The sequence below is a fragment of the Ranitomeya imitator genome, chromosome 4, assembly GCF_032444005.1.
Source record: "Ranitomeya imitator isolate aRanImi1 chromosome 4, aRanImi1.pri, whole genome shotgun sequence".
NCBI classification, from domain to species: domain Eukaryota; kingdom Metazoa; phylum Chordata; class Amphibia; order Anura; family Dendrobatidae; genus Ranitomeya; species Ranitomeya imitator.
This window is the reverse complement of record NC_091285.1, coordinates 644473534-644493373: the sequence shown is the minus strand read 5'-3', so window position 1 is coordinate 644493373 and position 19840 is coordinate 644473534. Positions and strand designations below refer to the sequence as shown.

Here is a 19840-nt window from a genome sequence, read left to right as displayed (position 1 = left end):
CAACATTTAAAGGATTTCTTATTATTTATGATTTCCCCTGTAACTCGGGATGATTGATTAACCCTGGTTACAAGGGAAATTAAGCTTCCTGGCTACACGGTAGATCTGGGACTGCTTCCCACTTGTTGAATGCTGTCTACAGAGATCAGGGAGGCTTCTCTATGGGGAGGTTGGACATCTCTGACAGCCGGCTTTCTATTCCTACAGCTACTGATTCTTCAGTGACGCTCCAAAAAAGGTCCTTACAGAGTCATAGGAACCAGCCCTACTTTTGAAGTCACTGGGCTGTCGGCAAACTCCTTACAATTAAACATCAAAGATTTGTGTGTAATATATTTATGTATATACAGGTCCTTCTCAAAAAATTAGCATATAGTGTTAAATTTCATTATTTACCATAATGTAATGATTACAATTAAACTTTCATATATTATAGATTCATTATCCACCAACTGAAATTTGTCAGGTCTTTTATTGTTTTAATACTGATGATTTTGGCATACAACTCCTGATAACCCAAAAAACCTGTCTCAATAAATTAGCATATCAAGAAAAGGTTCTCTAAACGACCTATTACCCTAATCTTCTGAATCAACTAATTAACTCTAAACACATGCAAAAGATACCTGAGGCTTTTATAAACTCCCTGCCTGGTTCATTACTCAAAACCGCCATCATGGGTAAGACTAGCGACCTGACAGATGTCAAGAAGGCCATCATTGACACCCTCAAGCAAGAGGGTAAGACCCAGAAAGAAATTTCTCAACAAATAGGCTGTTCCCAGAGTGCTGTATCAAGGCACCTCAATGGTAAGTCTGTTGGAAGGAAACAATGTGGCAGAAAACGCTGTACAACGAGAAGAGGAGACCGGACCCTGAGGAAGATTGTGGAGAAGGACCGATTCCAGACCTTGGGGAACCTGAGGAAGCAGTGGACTGAGTCTGGTGTGGAAACATCCAGAGCCACCGTGCACAGGTGTGTACAGGAAATGGGCTACAGGTGCCGCATTCCCCAGGTAAAGCCACTTTTGAACCATAAACAGCGGCAGAGGCGCCTGACCTGGGCTACAGAGAAGCAGCACTGGACTGTTGCTAAGTGGTCCCAAGTACTTTTTTCTGATGAAAGCAAATTTTGCATGTCATTCGGAAATCAAGGTGCCAGAGTCTGGAGGAAGACTGGGGAGAAGGAAATGCCAAAATGCCTGAAGTCCAGTGTCAAGTACCCACAGTCAGTGATGGTGTGGGGTGCCATGTCAGCTGCTGGTGTTGGTCCACTGTGTTTCATCAAGGGCAGGGTCAATGCAGCTAGCTATCAGGAGATTTTGGAGCACTTCATGCTTCCATCGGCTGAAATGCTTTATGGAGATGAAGATTTCATTTTTCAGCACGACCTGGCACCTGCTCACAGTGCCAAAACCACTGGTAAATGGTTTACTGACCATGGTATTACTGTGCTCAATTGGCCTGCCAACTCTCCTGACCTGAACCCCATAGAGAATCTGTGGGATATTGTGAAGAGAAAGTTGAGAGACGCAAGACCCAACACTCTGGATGAGCTTAAGGCCGCTATTGAAGCATCCTGGGCCTCCATAACATCTCAGCAGTGTCACAGGCTGATTGCCTCCATGCCACGCCGCATTGAAGCAGTCATTTCTGCCAAAGGATTCTCGACCAAGTATTGAGTGCATAACTGAACATTATTATTTGTTGGTTTTTTTCTTTGTTATTAAAAACACTTTTATTTGATTGGATGGGTGAAATATGCTAATTTATTGAGACAGGTTTTTTGGGTTATCAGGAGTTGTATGCCAAAATCATCAGTATTAAAACAATAAAAGACCTGACAAATTTCAGTTGGTGGATAATGAATCTATAATATATGAAAGTTTAATTGTAATCATTACATTATGGTAAATAATGAAATTTAACACTATGCTAATTTTTTGAGAAGGACCTGTACATTGCCTACAGGGAGGTTAGAGGAAATATCGGACAACAGAACTTCTGCTATTGCCTGGAGCCTTCAATAGGGTATTTGCATATGAATCACTAGTTTGTGACTAGACGCCTTACCACCTTAGTTTATGAATCATTAGCTAGATATTTAAAACCCGAGATAAATCTAAATGATGACGTGGACAGTTTTTTAAAATAGATTTTATGCTTTTATTAGTTCCATAGAGCCATAACTTTTTTTATTTCTGTTCTGCTAAGGTTCATGACACCGCAATAATGTTCAGTTTATGGTGAAATTAACATTCTCCAGCCACAGGCTTGGATTAATGGGAGCACCAAGATGGACAGAGATCGACCGCAGCGTCACTCTGGTCGCGGTTGTTAAAGACCCTGGTCGCGGTTGTTAGAGACCGTGGCCAGCTATATAAAATACAGCGCACCTGATGTAGGGCGTATTGTGCGCCCTTTGTCGGTAAGGAGTTAAAAGTGGATCTGCCCCCAGATTTCACATTACAGATCTATTCTATATATCTTGGGCCTGATAAGACTGGCATACTTTATTTTAATACTCCTTGTCAGAACGGCTGTATAATCCTTGTGAGTAATATTAAAATTAGCCGTTAATGAGAGCAGATCTAGCCGAACTCAGAAAATACTCATTTTAAGCTCTGGATTAACAGCCATTGAAATGGATTTTAATAGTAAGCCTCATTGACATCTAGTGACCGATCCGCTTTAACCTTTTATCTACACCATACCTATTTCAACACTGGTGTCCCATAGGTTTTTTTTTGTTTGTTTGTATGTTTTTTTTTTTTCTTCTATAGCAAATGACAAAAGCCCAAAGTTATGAACTGGGATATAAACTGGTGTGCAAGCAGCGTGTAAGCGCACGTTCACACTGGCCACTGAACAGAAAAAAAAGCAAAGATCGAAACATAATGATGAAATACCCTGCAGTAAATAAATAAATAGCATAGTGCATGAAAATAATATACGGTACTTAGTTAACATGTTTTTTGATTTAAAAAAATGTGAACGTTCATAATGTGAACGTTATCCCACCACTCCACAGTTGACCGTAATTGGCCAATAGGATGGCACATCAATGCGAGATGTGGCAAGAAGGTTTGCTGTGTCTGTTAGCAATCCTGGAGGAGCTGCACTACCTGAGCCACTTGTGTGGGTTGTAGAGTCCGTCTCATGCTACCACGAGTGTGAAAGCACATCCAACATTCAAAAGTGGCCAAAACATCAGCCAGAAAGCATTGGTACTGAGATGTGGTCCCCACCTGCAGAACCACTCCTTTATTGAGTGTGTCTTGATAATTGCCAATAATTTCCATCTGTTGTCTATTCCATTTGCACAACAGAATGTGAAATTGATTGTCATTCAGTGTTGCTTCCTACGTGGACAGTTTGATTTCACAGAAGTTTGATTTACTTGGAGTTATATTCTGTTGTGTTCCCTTTATTTTTTGAGCAGTGTAGATTATATATCATACTACTTTTAAATGGCGCTCCAATCAAGATCAGCGTGTGTAGAGTTAATGCAGCTGCTGCTCCGTGGTTACAGCCTGCAAACAAGGATCATAGGGAACACCCACTGAGCTCAGAAGCCGCAGCTCCACATACAGGAATGCAGAGAACATAATGCACTTTGAACGTAGAGTTTCTCGAGGGCGTCACCTAGTTCTGCAAGTCTTATTAGGGCGTCACAATGGTCAACGGTAGCATCTGCATGGACACTGTATGCTCTCTCTATGCGAAATTGATCCTAGCGTGTCTGGGGTCAGGAACTAACGTAAATGGTGACAATTTCTGTACTGCACTATGGAATACATTGGCGCTAATAAGTAATCATTAACTTGTATTTCAGTCTAGTATGCAGTTTTAGTCATAAGGCAGTTTTATTACTAAAATATCACAGTCCTGTCTATAGAAAACCTCACCTTGAGTACTCCGTCCCACTGCGGGATGTGCTGGATAACCAGTGACGGGACCACTGGGGACATCTGGAAGGGCAGAAAGCATCCCACTCATGTCCAGAGCTAGAAGGAACAGAGACTATTAGGGTATATGTCCACTTTCAGGATGGCCGGCGGTATCGCCGGAGCGGCTTAGCCGCTCTGCGGTAAGCCCCGCCCCCTTTCTGGGACGCGATGATGCCGGATGTGTTCACAGCACACATCCGGCATCATCGCTCCCCACCATAGGGCCCTGTGCTATATCTTGCGGCGACGCAGCGTCGCCGCAAGATATACGGACATGCTGCGATCTGAAAAGACGCGCAGCATGTCCAGAGTCGCAGGGCCGCCGCGTGCGTGTTACCACGCATAGTGGAGACGGGATTTCATTAAATCCCCTCCACTATGCTGTAACATCTGGACGCTGCGTGTCTGACGCTGCGGCTCTATGCAGCGTCAGACACGCAGCATTTCCTGCACGTGGACACATACCCTTAGGAGACAGTGCAGAGTAATGAAGTACAGAAATATCACATGTGGCCATGATAACAGGACCTCTGTGATCACAAGATTTTTTCATTAAAAAAATAAATACATAATATACATTGGCACTGACCAACAAGTTACATAACATGCATTAAAATTATGTAAAAAAATTGCATGTAGTTGGACCACCTACACCTGCAATGACCCAAACTAGAACATTAAGGCTATGTGCACATGTTCAGGATTTTCCGCCCGTTTTTAGCGGAAAAACGCTAAAAAAAACACGCATACGTAAGCATCCCATCATTTTTAATGCATTCCGCAATTTTTGTGCACATGCTTCCTTTTTCTTCACGAAAAAACGCATCGCGGTAAAAAACGCAACATGTTCATTAATTTTGCAGATTTTTGGCGTTTTTGCCGCTATATTATTGACTTGGAACGCTAAAAATCTGCAAAAAACGCATGCGGATTGTTTGCAGAAAAAGTTTGGTTTTGTTCGGGAAAATTCTGCAGACATTCCTGAACGTGTGTACATAGCCTTAGGCCATGTGCACACGCTGCGGATTTTGCTGAGTTTCCGCAGCGGTTTCCCATGCGTTTACAGTACAATGTAAACCTATGGGAAATGCAATCCGCAGTGCACATCCTGCGGAAAAACGCGCGGAAACGCAGCAGTTTATTTTCCGCAGCATGTCAATTCTTTGTGCGGATTCCGCAGCGGTTTTACACCTGCTCCATGATAGAAAACCACAGTAGAAACCGCACAAAAAACATGGTAAATCCGTGATAAATCTGCAGGAAAAACGCACTGTTTTTGCCCTAGAGATTTATCAAATCTGCTGCGGAAAAATCCGCAGTGGACCTTTCTACGTGTGCACATAGCCTTAAGGATATGGACATGTTTGAGGGTTTTTTTTTTTAATACTTAATGAATTATACGTCTTCTTTTCTTCATTTTAGACGTTGATTGAACATTGGATAAGTTACATGGAGTTGCATACCATGCGAGTAGACATTCTTTATGCTATAAATTTATTACAGATCTACATAGTAAATAAAAGATTACTATACATTATTGAAAAAATGAAAGTTTCAGAAAAAATCTGATAAAAGTAATGAAGGAAAAATAAAAAAAGTAAAATTAAATAATATAAATTATAATAAATTAATTTGTTCAATATACTAAATGTAAAAGCGATTTAATAAATGTTATCCACTTTGCAAATATTTTGTTCGTTCCCATCGAGAGAACCAGAATACTTATGTGTAATGGGAAATATTTTATATAAATCTATCTATATAAATGTCTAAAGGGTACATCCGTCTGTTTGTCTGTCTGTCTAACGGAAATCCCGCGTAGCTGAAATCCCGCGTGGCAGGCCGGGACCAATCAGCGACAGGCTTAATCCAGCCGCTAATTGGCCCCTCCCTACTCCCCTCCAGTCAGCGCCAGTGTGTCGCCCCATCCCAGACCAACTTTTTACTATTGATGCTGCCTACGCAGCATCAATAGTAAAAAGATATGTTAAAAATAATTTTTAAAAGTGCTATTCTCACCTTCCGACGTCCACCGATGTGTGCGATGCTGCCGCCAGCTTCCGTTCCCAGAGATGCATTGCGAAATTACCCAGATGACTTTGCGGTCTCGCGCGTCGGCACAGCTTCGCTGGACGCCGGAGGGTGAGTATATAACTATTTTTTATTTTAATTATTTATTTTTTAACAGGGATATGGTGCCCACACTGCTATATACTACGAGGGCTGTGTTCTATACTGCGTGGGCTGTGTTCTATACTGCATGGGCTGTGTTCTATACTGCGTGGGCTGTGTTCCATACTGCCTGGCTGCTATATACTGAGTGGGCTGTGCTATATACTACGTGGGCTGTGCTATATACTACATGGGCTGTGCTATATACTACGTGGGCTGTGCTATATACTACGTGGGCAGTGTTATATACTATGTGGGCTGTGCTATATATTTCGTGGGCTGTGTTATATACTGCCTGGCTGCTATATACTACGTGGGCAGTGTTATATACTGCATGGGCTGTGCTATATATTATGTGGGCTGTGCTATATACTATGTGGCTGCTATATACTGTGTTGCTGCTATAAACTACGTGGCTGTGTTATATACTACGTGGCTGTGCTATATACTATGTGACTGTGCTAAGCACGAAGTACATAGATACATATTCTAGAATACCTGATGCGTGTTATATACTACGTGCGCTGTGCTATATATAACGTGGGCTGTTATATACTGCCTGGCTGCTATATACTACGTGGCTGTCTGTGTTACGTGGGCTGTGCTATATAGTATGTGGCTGCTATATAGTATGTGGCTGTGCTATGTACTACGTGGCTGTGCTATGTACTACGTAACTGTCTTATATACTACATGGCTGTGGTATATACTACGTGGCTGTGTTACATACTACGTGGCTGTGCTATTTACTACGTGGCTGTGGTATATACTACGTGGCTGTCTGTGGTATATACTATGTGGCTGTGCTATATACTACGTGGCTATGCTAAGCGCGACGTACATACAGTGGGGCAAAAAAGTATTTAGTCAGTCAGCAATAGTGCAAGTTCCACCACTTAAAAAGATGAGAGGCGTCTGTAATTTACATCATAGGTAGACCTCAACTATGGGAGACAAACTGAGAAAAAAAAATCCAGAAAATCACATTGTCTGTTTTTTTAACAATTTATTTGCATATTATGGTGGAAAATAAGTATTTGGTCAGAAACAAACAATCAAGATTTCTGGCTCTCACAGACCTGTAACTTCTTCTTTAAGAGTCTCCTCTTTCCTCCACTCATTACCTGTAGTAATGGCACCTGTTTAAACTTGTTATCAGTATAAAAAGACACCTGTGCACACCCTCAAACAGTCTGACTCCAAACTCCACTATGGTGAAGACCAAAGAGCTGTCAAAGGACACCAGAAACAAAATTGTAGCCCTGCACCAGGCTGGGAAGACTGAATCTGCAATAGCCAACCAGCTTGGAGTGAAGAAATCAACAGTGGGAGCAATAATTAGAAAATGGAAGACATACAAGATCACTGATAATCTCCCTCGATCTGGGGCTCCATGCAAAATCCCACCCCGTGGGGTCAGAATGATCACAAGAATGGTGAGCAAAAATCCCAGAACCACGCGGGGGGACCTAGTGAATGAACTGCAGAGAGCTGGGACCAATGTAACAAGGCCTACCATAAGTAACACACTACGCCACCATGGACTCAGATCCTGCAGTGCCAGACGTGTCCCACTGCTTAAGCCAGTACATGTCCGGGCCCGTCTGAAGTTTGCTAGAGAGCATTTGGATGATCCAGAGGAGTTTTGGGAGAATGTCCTATGGTCTGATGAAACCAAACTGGAACTGTTTGGTAGAAACACAACTTGTCGTGTTTGGAGGAAAAAGAATACTGAGTTGCATCCATCAAACACCATACCTACTGTAAAGCATGGTGGTGGAAACATCATGCTTTGGGGCTGTTTCTCTGCAAAGGGGCCAGGACGACTGATCCGGGTACATGAAAGAATGAATGGGGCCATGTATCGTGAGATTTTGAGTGCAAACCTCCTTCCATCAGCAAGGGCATTGAAGATGAAACGTGGCTGGGTCTTTCAACATGACAATGATCCAAAGCACACCGCCAGGGCAACGAAGGAGTGGCTTCGTAAGAAGTATTTCAAGGTCCTGGAGTGGCCTAGCCAGTCTCCAGATCTCAACCCTATAGAAAACCTTTGGAGGGAGTTGAAAGTCCGTGTTGCCAAGCGAAAAGCCAAAAACATCACAGCTCTAGAGGAGATCTGCATGGAGGAATGGGCCAACATACCAACAACAGTGTGTGGCAACCTTGTGAAGACTTACAGAAAACGTTTGACCTCTGTCATTGCCAACAAAGGATATATTACAAAGTATTGAGATGAAATTTTGTTTCTGACCAAATACTTATTTTCCACCATAATATGCAAATAAATTGTTAAAAAAAAACAGACAATGTGATTTTCTGGATTTTTTTTTCTCAGTTTGTCTCCCATAGTTGAGGTCTACCTATGATGTAAATTACAGACGCCTCTCATCTTTTTAAGTGGTGGAACTTGCACTATTGCTGACTGACTAAATACTTTTTTGCCCCACTGTACATACATATTCTAGAATACCCGATGCGTTAGAATCGGGCCACCAGCTAGTTTGTAAATAATGTGTATATAAATGCAGTTTATTTTTGTTTAGATTGGGCATTGTAAATTGTATATTGGGGAACACTCGCTTAGCAACAGGACTCAGTCACACGGGCACGATTTTCTCACTAAATCAGTCCATCAGGTTTATTTTATGCAGCATAAACCGGGTTATGCACAGTCCATTACACTTAATGGAACACAATAGGCACCAACAGATGACATTAAGTTGCAGCTTTAACTTAGATACTTTATATACGTTTTTTTCTCACAGTTCAGACACTACACCCACCAGCCCTCCTTGACTAGTTCCCGGGGGGGGGGGGGAAGGGTGCCCGTACACCATATCACTGTCTCTACTCATATAGCGCACACGAAATTGATTCGTAGTCTCTACTCACGCTGGACCTTACTTCGTCCAGTTACCGTGTGAGACCACACAGTTCATTACAGACCCCCTGTCAGTGCACACAGTTCCCCATAGTCTGGGTTACCTTCCAGGAGCTCCTGCTCCACACGCTGACTCCCGTCAGTCCTCTCTCCTCAGGGAACCTGCCGAACTGGGATTACCAACTTGCCTGGCAGGCACACATCAGTTAATAATAATAATTTTATTTCTATAGCGCCAACATATTCCGCAGCGCTTTACAAATTATAGAGGGGATTTGTACAGACAATAGACATTACAGCATAACAAAAATCACAGTTCAAAATAGATACCAAGAGGAATGAGGGCCCTGCTCGCAAGCTTACAATCTATGAGGAAAAGGGGAGACACGAGAGGTGGATGGTAACAATTGCTTTCGTTGTTCGAACCAGCCATAGTGTAAGGCTCGGGTGTTCATGTAAAGCTGCATGAACCAGTTAACTGCCTAAGTATGTAACAGTACAGACACAGAGGGCTATTAACTGCATAAAGTGAATGAGAACATGATACGAGGAACCTGATTATGGTTTCTTTTTTGAATGGGCCACACCGGGATGGTTAGGTTAATGCGTTGAGGCGGTAGGCCAGTCTGAACAAATGCGTTTTTAGGGCACGCTTAAAACTGTGGGTATTGGGATATAATCGTATTAACCTGGGTAGTGCATTCCAAAGAATCGGCGAAGCACGTGAAAAGCCTTGGTGACGGCAGTGGGAGGTTCTGATTATTGAGGATGCTAACCTCAGGTCATTAGCAGAACGGAGAGCACGGGTAGGGTGGTAGACTGAGACCAGAGAGGAGATGTAGGGTGGTGCTGAGCCATGGAGTGCTTTGTGGATGAGGGTAGTAGTTTTGTACTGGATTCTGGAGTGGATGGGTAACCAGTGTAATGACTGGCACAAGGTAGAGGCATCAGTTTAACGGTTGGTGAGGAATATAATCCTGGCTGCAGCATTCAGGACAGATTGGAGCGGGGAGAGTTTGGCAAGAGGGAGGCCGATTAAGAGAGAGTTACAATAGTCCAGACGAGAATGAATTAGTGAAGCAGTAAGAGTTTTTGCAGTGTCGAAAGTAAGAAATGGGCAAATTCTAGAAGAAGAGCGAGCCAATGATCGGATGTGGGGGGTGAATGAAAGCTCGGAATCAAGGATGACCCCAAGGCAGCAGGCATGTTGCTTGGGAGTAATGGTGGAACCATACACGGAGATGGCAATGTCAGGCAAAGGTAGGTTAGTAGAGGGAGAAAACACGAGGAGTTCAGTTTTAGATAGAGGGAGGACATGTTAAGAGACAGAGGTGAGACAATCACTGGTGTTTTCTAAAAAGGCAGGCGTGATATCAGGAGAAGTGTATAATTGGGTGTCATCAGCATAGAGATGGTACTGGAACCCAAATCTACTGATTGTTTGTCCAATAGGGGCAGTATACAAGGGAAGAGGAGGGGGCCTAGGACTGAACCTTGAGGAACCCCAACAGTAAGGGGAAGGTGAGAGGAGGAGGAACCAGCAAAAGATACAGTGAAAGAGCAATCAGAGAGATAGGAGGAGAACCAGGAGTGAACGGTGTCCTTGAGGCCGATGGAGCAGAGCATAGTGAGGAGGAGCTGATGATCCACAGTATCGAATTCTGCGGAGAGATCCAAGAGAATTAGCATGGAGTAGTGACCATTAGATTTAACTGTTAGTAGATCATTAGAGACTTTAGTGAGGGCAGTTTCAGTAGAGTGTAAAGAGCAGAAACCAGATTGAAGAGGGTCGAGAAGAGAGTTATCTGAGAGATAGCGGGTAAGACGGGAGTGGACCAGGCGTTCGAGGAGTTTAGAGATGAAGGGAAGATTAGAGACAGGTCTATAATTAGCGGCACAGTTTTGTATAAATCATGTTTATTGAAGCAAATAAACAATACAACAATGGAACAATGCTGAAACACAGTTGGATAAAACATTAGGATACAACCCGTAATTCAGACATGGAGGTAAAGTCTCAGCGGTTTACGGGTGCTATTGGCCAATGCCAATGTTATCACTTTCGATAAATTAATAATAATAACTTTCAATATTGTATCAAGTAACCAACATTGAAGAAAACTAATCATTACTCGCTATATAGAATCATTTATTTTAATAGAAGACGTCACCAAATAAAGGCGATTAGAAAGAGAGGAAGTTAAAGAAAAGAAGAAAAGAGGGGAGAGAGAGGGGAATGCGGGTAAAAAATAGAAGGGTGTGATAAGAACAGGGAACGTGGCCCCTCCCACGGGTGGGTCCCAGTCCCCATGCAGCAGTGGGGAAGCCAATATATCGTTGACATTAAATCAAAGCCATGGTGGCAGGTTGGGGCAAAGGGGCAGCATTCATATCATGGACGCGACCCGAGCGGTCTCGGATGTATGTTAAGATCTGGACAGCCATGTGTCCAGTTCTGGGGTCTCCCTAAATACAATCCATGGAGCCCAAACGTTGTAAAATTTATCGGGATCCCCAGTGGACTGGTTTATCAATTGTTCCATTCTGTAGATATCATTCAGTTCGGCAACAAAATCAGAGCCCGAGGGGTATCGATCCTGCTTCCAATATCGAGGGATCAAGTTCCTGACAGCCGTGAGAAAATGTCTGAGAAGACTCCTCTTGAACCCAGAGATCGACACGTCACATAAAGATAAAAGGGCCAGCTCTACCGTGGGCAGTATTTTGCGAATGGATAATTACAGAGATCAAAGACTGACGTCCACAGCTTTTTTATAGGTGGGCATTCCCACCAGATATGGACATACGTCCCTCTCTCTGCTCTACATCTCCAGCACACATCTGGTATCACCGGAAACATAGCATGAACCTGGTAAGGACATCTATACCACCTCAACAGAATCTTGTAGCTCCTCTCCTGTGACACAGCAGACAACGAGGTCCTAGAAGTAAATAGTAGAATCTTGTCCCTCTCCTCCCGAGACAAGGCCACCCCTAAGTCACTTTCCCATCTTGAAAAAAACGTTGGAAAATCATGTGTTGGAGTTCTCCTGAAAAAGATTATATAACAGGGATACCCTGCGGACCGGGGGCTCCCCCGCAAGACAAATTTTTTCGAAGGGGTCAACACTCCCATGGACTTGTTGTGTTTGAATGTCGCGCCTATAAAACTTTTTAACTGCTCATAGAAAAACCAGGAGCCCTCGGGAGGATCCTCCCCCTGGTATATTTCATGTAGGGGCTTGATGCCAGTCTGATTGATAAAAGTCATGTATGATAGGCCTTGAAGCCCTGTTCTTACTCAGATAGGTCTCCCTACGAAGTCCTGCAAGAAAGTGAGGATTGTCATATATTGGGGTCAACGGTCCCGGGGATGTAGAGGTTTTTATGTTCCTGCCACTCTGTCGGATGAGCAAGAGCATGTTCCTAGTCATGAAGGGTAGGCCAGACCCCCCCTCCTCCCGTGTTCCATAATATTGTCTGAGGATCCCCACCAATAAGGTCACCCTCCAGGTTGACCCACTTTTTATTATTTCTGCTGTGATATAGATCTAAAATGCAGCGGCACAGTTTTGATCGAGGGATGGTTTTTAAAGTAATGGATGTATGATGGCATGCTTAAATGAGGAGGGAAAAAATACCGGAAGAGAGAGAAAGGTTGAATATTTTTGTTAGGCGAGAGGTGACAGCCGGGGAAAGGGACTGGAGGAGATGTGACGGAATGGGGTCACTGGTGCAAGTGGTCGGGCGAGAAGATGCAAGGAGCCTGATTACTTCTTCTTCTGTGACTGGTTCAAAGTCAGAGAGTGAACTATATGCAGTGGGGGAGGGAGGACAGTGCATGGTATGAAGGGATTGGGAGATAATTTCCTGTCGAATGTGGTCAATTTTTTCTTTGAAGTAATTGGCCAGATCGTCAGCACGGAGATCTGTGGTTGGGGCCTGCACTCTTGGGTTGAGTAGGGACTGGAAAGTGTCAAAGAGACATTTAGGGTTATTGGACAGTGAGGTGATGAGGGTGTTGAAATAGGTTTGTTTGGAGAGGTGAAGGGCAGAGTTGCACGTTTTAAGCATGAACTTATAATGGATGAAATCTTCGGGTAGATTAGATTTTCTCCACAGACGTTCGGCGCACCTGGAGCACAGCTGCAGGAAACGTGTTTGCAGCGTGTGACACGGTTGTCACCGTCTGTGCCGAGTTGTCCTATGTATAGGAGGTGGTTTCATTATAGTGCTTCAGTGAAGAATCAGGACATGAGATGGAGGAGATTGGGGCCAATGATGACTGCAAGTTCTTCATAAGTTTCTGGGTGTTAATGGCCTGTATGTTTCTATAAGTGTGGAAAGTGGGGGTGACCTGATCGGGATGGCAGTTCTTGCTAGAGAAAGGAAGGAGGTTATGGTCAGAGAGCGGGAGAGGGGAGTTTGTGAAATCATCCTCTGAGCAAAGTCGGGAGAAGACCAAGTCGAGGGAGTTTCCATCTTCATGCATTGGATAGTTAGTATGTTGCGAGAGGCCGAAAGAGGAGGTTAGAAATAAGTGGTGAGAAGCAGATGGCGAGAGGGGAAAAGCAATGGGGATGTTGAAATCACCCATGATGAGGGTGGGGATGTCACAGGAAAGAAAGTGAGGAAGCCAGTTGGCAAAGTGATCCAGGAACTGATGAGAGGGGCCGGGAGGACTATACACCACCGCCACTCGCATGGAGAAGGGGATGTAGAGTCTGACAGCATGGACTTCAAAGGAAGGGAAGAAAAGTGAGGGTACTTGGGGGATAACTTGGAAGGTACATTTGGGTGATAGGAGCAGACCAACTCCTCCACCTGCTCTGTTGTCCGATCTTGTGGTATGAGAAAAGTGTAGTCCACCATATGAAAAAGCAGCAGCAGCGGTGGTGTCTGACTGCTGGATCCAGGTTTCAGTAAGAGCCAAGAGGTTAAGAGAATCAGAAAGGAAGAAGTCATGGATAAAAGGGAGTTTATTACACACAGTTAGTTCAGATCCTCAGAAGGGCTGTAGCTCCCCCAATGCAGTGCCATCACAGACTGCATACACTCCTTCCCATGTGCCCTTCAGGAAGTCCTAATCCCGGGATCTTCAAACACAGGACGTCCATCCCCACCTGGGACCGTCCAACACACAAGTCTCTAAGTGTGCTTAACAGGGGGGGCGTGGCCTAGCGAGCGATGTGAGCGGACGTGCGACGGATCTCTCTCCCCGCACCGCTCCTAAATCCTCACCCTTGAAGGCGCCGCCGAGCGCCGAAAACCGGGCGAAGTTGCTCCGCAGGACCCCTGGGCACGGAGGAGAGTGCCGGAGGCAGCGAAAGGAGAAGAGCGGTAATGCCGCGCAAAAGACAGTCAGCGCCCGCGGCTGGCGCGAAAATCCAAGATGGCGCCGTGGCAGAGGAGGAGGCGGCCAGAGCCAGCACCGCATACCGCCGGAGGCTTGAGGTAATCGCCCGGCTGGAGCGGTTTGCTCGGACAGAGGAGGGGGGTGCCCTGCTGCTGGGCCCTGAGGGGCCAGATGAGGAGGAAGTCCCGCAGAGACAGGAGAGAGGAGGGGATGACACCCTCAGTGTGGTGGAGGAGCGGCTTTCTCCAGGGAAGAGGCAGGAGATGCAAGAGACAACTAACATGTCACCCACCGCCAGTCCAGTGCAGGCTAAGGACTCTGAGGGCGCGCAGCAATCAAACGTGGGGGAACCTACACTGCAGGACATTTTCTCAGTCGTTATACACTGCAAATCTGCCCTGGCTGCGCTGAACCTAAGGGTAGACGATTTAACAGTTGAAATGAAGTCCCTTAATTCTGCTATGCGTAAAGTGGAGAAAAGAGTGGAGGTGGTGGAGGAGCGCGTGGGCAGTGTGGAAGATCAGACAAATGAACTGTTGAAAAGAGAAAAGAGATACATTCAGCGCATTGCAGAACTGGAATTTAAAACAGATGACCTGGAAAATCGTTCCCGTAGGAACAATCTAAGAATAATTGGGGTGCCGGAGAAGGTGGAGGGGAATAATCCTACGGAATAAATTGAGGCACGGCTCAAAAACTCGGTGGGAGGAGCAGACCTTACCAACCACTTTTCCGTGGAGAGGGCCCATAGAGTCCCCACCTGGCCCCTGCCGCCTGGATCCCCCCCTCGAGCTCTGCTGGCAAAAATTTTGGACTATCGGGACCGGGAAACCCTACAAAGGAAGGCCAGGATCAGTGACGGACTGAGCATAGACGGAAATCGGATCTCCATTAATCCGGACTACTCGGCATCGGTGCAGAAACTGAGAATGAGGTTCGGCGAGGTCAAGAGGCGGCTCCGAGACCTGGACCTAAAATATTCGATGTTATACCCGGCTAAGCTCAGGGTGGTGGCGCTGGACCGTGTTCATTTTTTCCAGAACCCGGAGGAGGCTATGCACTGGCTAGATACCAATACTAAGAAAATTGGCGTGGATCGGAGCCGAGGAGACTGACGCTGAGACTTCGTCATTCATTTGTTTATACCCCCTGATGGTGATTTTTGAACTTGTCTTACAGAATGCACCCAAAAGTTTGAAATAGTGTGCTCGGCGGCGCAAAGAATATTTCATGTTGATAGCGGTGGGAGGGGGAGAGATGGACTGCAAGGGGCTCAGTTCTAGGTTGTATCAAGAGCTCTCAGTTCTCATACAGAGAAAGAAAGTTTGTACTAGTTGAATTCTATTGAGTTTTAGATGGGGAAGTTGGGAAAGGGGGATGGGAGGGGGTGGGGGGGTGTCGGGGGAGACCTGAAGGAGACTGCTCTAACTCATTGTTTTTTCTCTAGAAAATGGGAGGGGACGTTAATATTATAAGCTGGAATGTTAGGGGGTTAGCGGACGCAACTAAGCGCGCGGCAATATTTCAGTATCTTCTGAAACAGAGGCCCTCGGTGATCTGCCTGCAAGAAACCCACCTAGTGGAGGAAAAAGTTGATATATTACAGAAACGGTGGGTGCGCAAGGCGTATCATTCGACGTTCTCTAGTTACGCGAGGGGAGTGTCAGTCTTAATTCACACTAATACCCCATTTGAGGAAGTTGAGGTTAAAATTGATACGGATGGTCAATACGTTAGTGTGTAAAATCCTTGACTGTTTAATGTGCATAGTATCATTGTATATACCTCCGCCATACTCTGGAAGGAAGATCCAGGACATATTGGAGGCTATAAGAGGTTGGGATGGGATCCCCCTTCTGGTGGTGGGTGATGTAAACAATATAGCAAATGACCACTGGGACAAGAGTAACCACGCATCACAGCGCAGGGACGGTAATGACACTCCCTTTGGTAACTATCTCAGAGAAATTGGTTGGATTGATTTATGGAGGGTCCGCAATCCCAATACATATTCCTATTCCTGTTACTCGACTACATACGGCTCGATGTCAAGAATTGATGTTGCCTTGGGTAACGATAGGATGAACGAACTGTTAAACGGGGTGGAATATAATCCCAGGATTTTATCAGACCATAGCCCAGTTCGGGTCTCTCTAAAGTTGTCAGGTCAGGTTGGTTTGAGGAGGGCGGGTTGGAAAATTCACCCAGTCTGGCTACAAATTTTGGACATGGCAAAGGTGGGAGTAGAGATAGAGGAATTTTTCAAAATTAATGAAGGGAGCGCGGAATGCCATGTAGTGTGGGACACCATGAAAGCTTATTTAAGGGGAATTTTGTTTAGGGATATCTCAAGACATAAGACAAGGACCAAAGAGCGGGATCAGGGCGTTTTAGAGGAGTTGAAAGCAGCAGAGGCGGCATTGGGGGAACATCGTACCGGGGAATCTCAGAGTCGTATGAGGGCAGCTCAGCGGGAGGTCGATCAGTTATTTTTGAAAAAGGCGGAGAGGTTGAGGGCCTTCCAGAGAGAAACTTTCTACTCGGAGGGGGAGAAAGTGGGGCACTTGCTCTCGGTAGTGGCATCCGCGCAAAGAGACTCTTCACATGTTTACTCTATTAAGACGGAGGAGGGAACGTTGGTTACTCAGGGGGAGCAGATCCTGGAAGTGTTCAGGAAATTTTATGGAAAATTATATACGTCCAGTGTGGAGAAGGGATCCGAGGATATGGAGAGGTACTTGGAAGAAATTGATATGCCCCGGTTGAGTAGAGAGGAGTGTGAATTATTGGAGGAACCGATTGGGGAGGAGGAACTGGGGGTGGCTTTGGCAGGTGTTGCGGGGGGTAAGGCCCCGGGAGCGGACGGCATTCCAGCTGAGGTTTATAAGACCTTGAAAGAAACTCTGTTGGCCAGGCTGGTGGGGGTGTACAATAGCTCGCTGGAAAGAGGGGAGTTGCCTTTGTCGATGAGAGAGGCTATAGTGGTGGTTATCCCTAAGGCTGATAAAGATCCACTGATGCCAGAATCCTATAGACCAATTTCACTATTGACTGCCGATATTAAGATTTTGGCAAAAGCCTTGGCAAATAGGTTGAGTAGGGTGATAGACAAATTGGTGCACCCTGACCAGTCAGGCTTCATGCCTAACAAGTCAACGGCAATCAACCTGAGAAGGTTGTTCTTAAATTTACAAATCCCTTCAGATAATGCTGGCAAACGGGTTGTGGCATCTTTGGACGCCCACAAAGCCTTTGACTGTGTGGAGTGGAGTTATCTGTGGACAGTGTTGGAACGTTTGGGGTTTGGACCTAGGTTCATCTCATGGGTGCGGCTGCTGTATTCTTCCCCGGTGGCAAAGGTAAGGGTGAATGGCGTCCTCTCTGAGACTTTCTCTTTGTCTAGGGGGACTAGACAGGGCTGTCCTTTGTCCCCACTGCTTTTTGCCCTGGCGGTGGAACCCCTTGCTGCAAAAATTAGAGGTTCCCGGGAGGTGAGGGGATTTATGTACGGAGATTCGGAAGAGAAGGTAGCGTTATACGCAGATGATATTTTGCTCTTCTTGGAGGATTCGGGGGAGTCCCTGACAGGGGCGGAGGCCATTATTGAAGAATTTGGGAGCTACTCTGGCCTGAGAATCAATTGGGAAAAGTCCAATATGATGTTAGTGGATGGGGATTATGAGAATAGTGCTATGAGGGAATCTCATGCAAAGTTGAGGTTGGTGGATAAATTTAAATATTTGGGGATTCAGATTGCGTTGCCTCTGACGAGTTTTGAGGAACTAAATTTGGCGCCACTATTGCGGAAGATACGTATTAAGGTTCAGGCGTGGAAAAAGTTACACTTATCGGTCATTGGTAGAATAAATCTAATAAAGATGATTGTGATGCCGCAACTTCTCTACGTGCTGCACAACTCCCCTATATGGATATCGCAGAATAGATTTCGGAGGATTAGATCTCTATTTGGCGAGCTGATTTGGGGAGGGAAAAGTCCTAGATTTAAACAGGAAATCCTACAAAGACCAAAGACGGAGGGGGGAGTGGCACTGCCCAACCCATGGTTATATTTTTTGGCTTCACAATGTCAGCATTTTAGGGGATGGGGTGTGGAATCGGGTTGGGAGCGGACACCCTGCAGTCTGAGGAAACTGATTGGGTCAAGGGTACTAGTTGAGGGTTTGGAGGGTGGGCATTTCCGAGAGAAGGGGACTAAATTTTGCACTGTTAGGCTCATCCATAAGGTTTGGGACAAAGTTAAAGGAATTAGGGGTGTGAGGGCACTTACTAGGTTTTCGCCCATATGGAATAATTGTCTCTTGCAGGAGTTTAGACAGATGGAGGGATTCCATGTTTGGAAGGGAGCGGGAATTTCTCGGATAAGCCAAGTTTTGCACCAGGGTGGAATTAAGAATTTTGAAACACTACAGGAGGAATTTCAGCTGCCAAGCTCTGAATTGTACCAATACAACCGCATCTCTCATGCATATCGGGCACAATGTAAGAAGGGGCCTATGGAGATCCAGGTGGATCTAATGCTAGATTTTATCCTCATAGGGGAAGGCACGAAGGGGGTGATCTCAGGAATATATGAATTTCTTCTATTTTCTTTTTTAGAGGGGCACCCTATCAGAGCTAGAGCAAAGTGGGAGGCAGACCTGGGGGTGATTGACGGCGATCAGTGGGACTCAATATTGGAATACGTGCCCAGGATCTCGATGAGTGAGCCTGGGAGGCTGTCACAGCTGTTGGTCATTCATAGGGCTTATAGAACTCCGGACATGTTGTATAAAGCTGGTCTAAGACCTAACTCCGAATGCCCTAGGTGCTCGCAGTCCGAGGCGGGTATCCTCCATATGATGTGGCAGTGCCCCAGGTTATCCTCGTTTTGGATCGTGGTGCTAAATAAAGTGGGACTAATATACAAATGTTCGATACCACGGGATCCTTTGGTATGCATATTGGGTTACGTAGAGGAGATTGTAACTGATAACTCGTACAAAACAGTCATTGCAAGATTGCTGTTTATTGCTCGAAAGTTGATCGCTAAGTTTTGGATAAGGGTAGAGCCACCAACGAGAAGAGATTTCATGACACAAGTGGACTATATCGTGGCATTGGAGAAGAGCATTTATTCTAAAAGAAACAAGATGGACCTTTTCAACAAGTTGTGGAATCCTTGGCTCAAGTCGGCGTGATCTGGAGATTGTTTTCTAGTTTTTTGGGTACTCTGCCCCCGTGGGAGCAGTATTGACATGACACCGTCTTGTTCTTGGTTAAGGATAGACGTTTGGGAGGATCGGAGAGGTTCTTCTTGGGTCTCCGGGGATGGGGGGGAGGGGAGGGGAGGGAAGCTGGTTTGGGATTAAAAAGTTTATTGAAAATGCAGAACATATGTATGTACTGTTTACAGTAATGTAATCTACTTATATTTTTCTTACTGTTTAATAAAAATATTTGATTAAAAAAAAAAAGTGTG

At 45.2% G+C, this 19840-nt stretch overlaps 1 protein-coding gene across 2 annotated transcripts in view; it reads right to left on the bottom strand.

The window, feature by feature from the left end:
- Positions 1-19840, bottom strand: part of CHMP7 (charged multivesicular body protein 7) — a 66544-nt gene that overhangs the window by 6297 nt on the left and 40407 nt on the right. For both annotated transcript variants that reach the window (XM_069766940.1, XM_069766941.1), the window contains exon 11: positions 3908-4006. In XM_069766940.1, coding sequence (XP_069623041.1) covers positions 3908-4006 — 99 coding nt within the window. The remainder of the gene's footprint in view (positions 1-3907; positions 4007-19840) is intronic.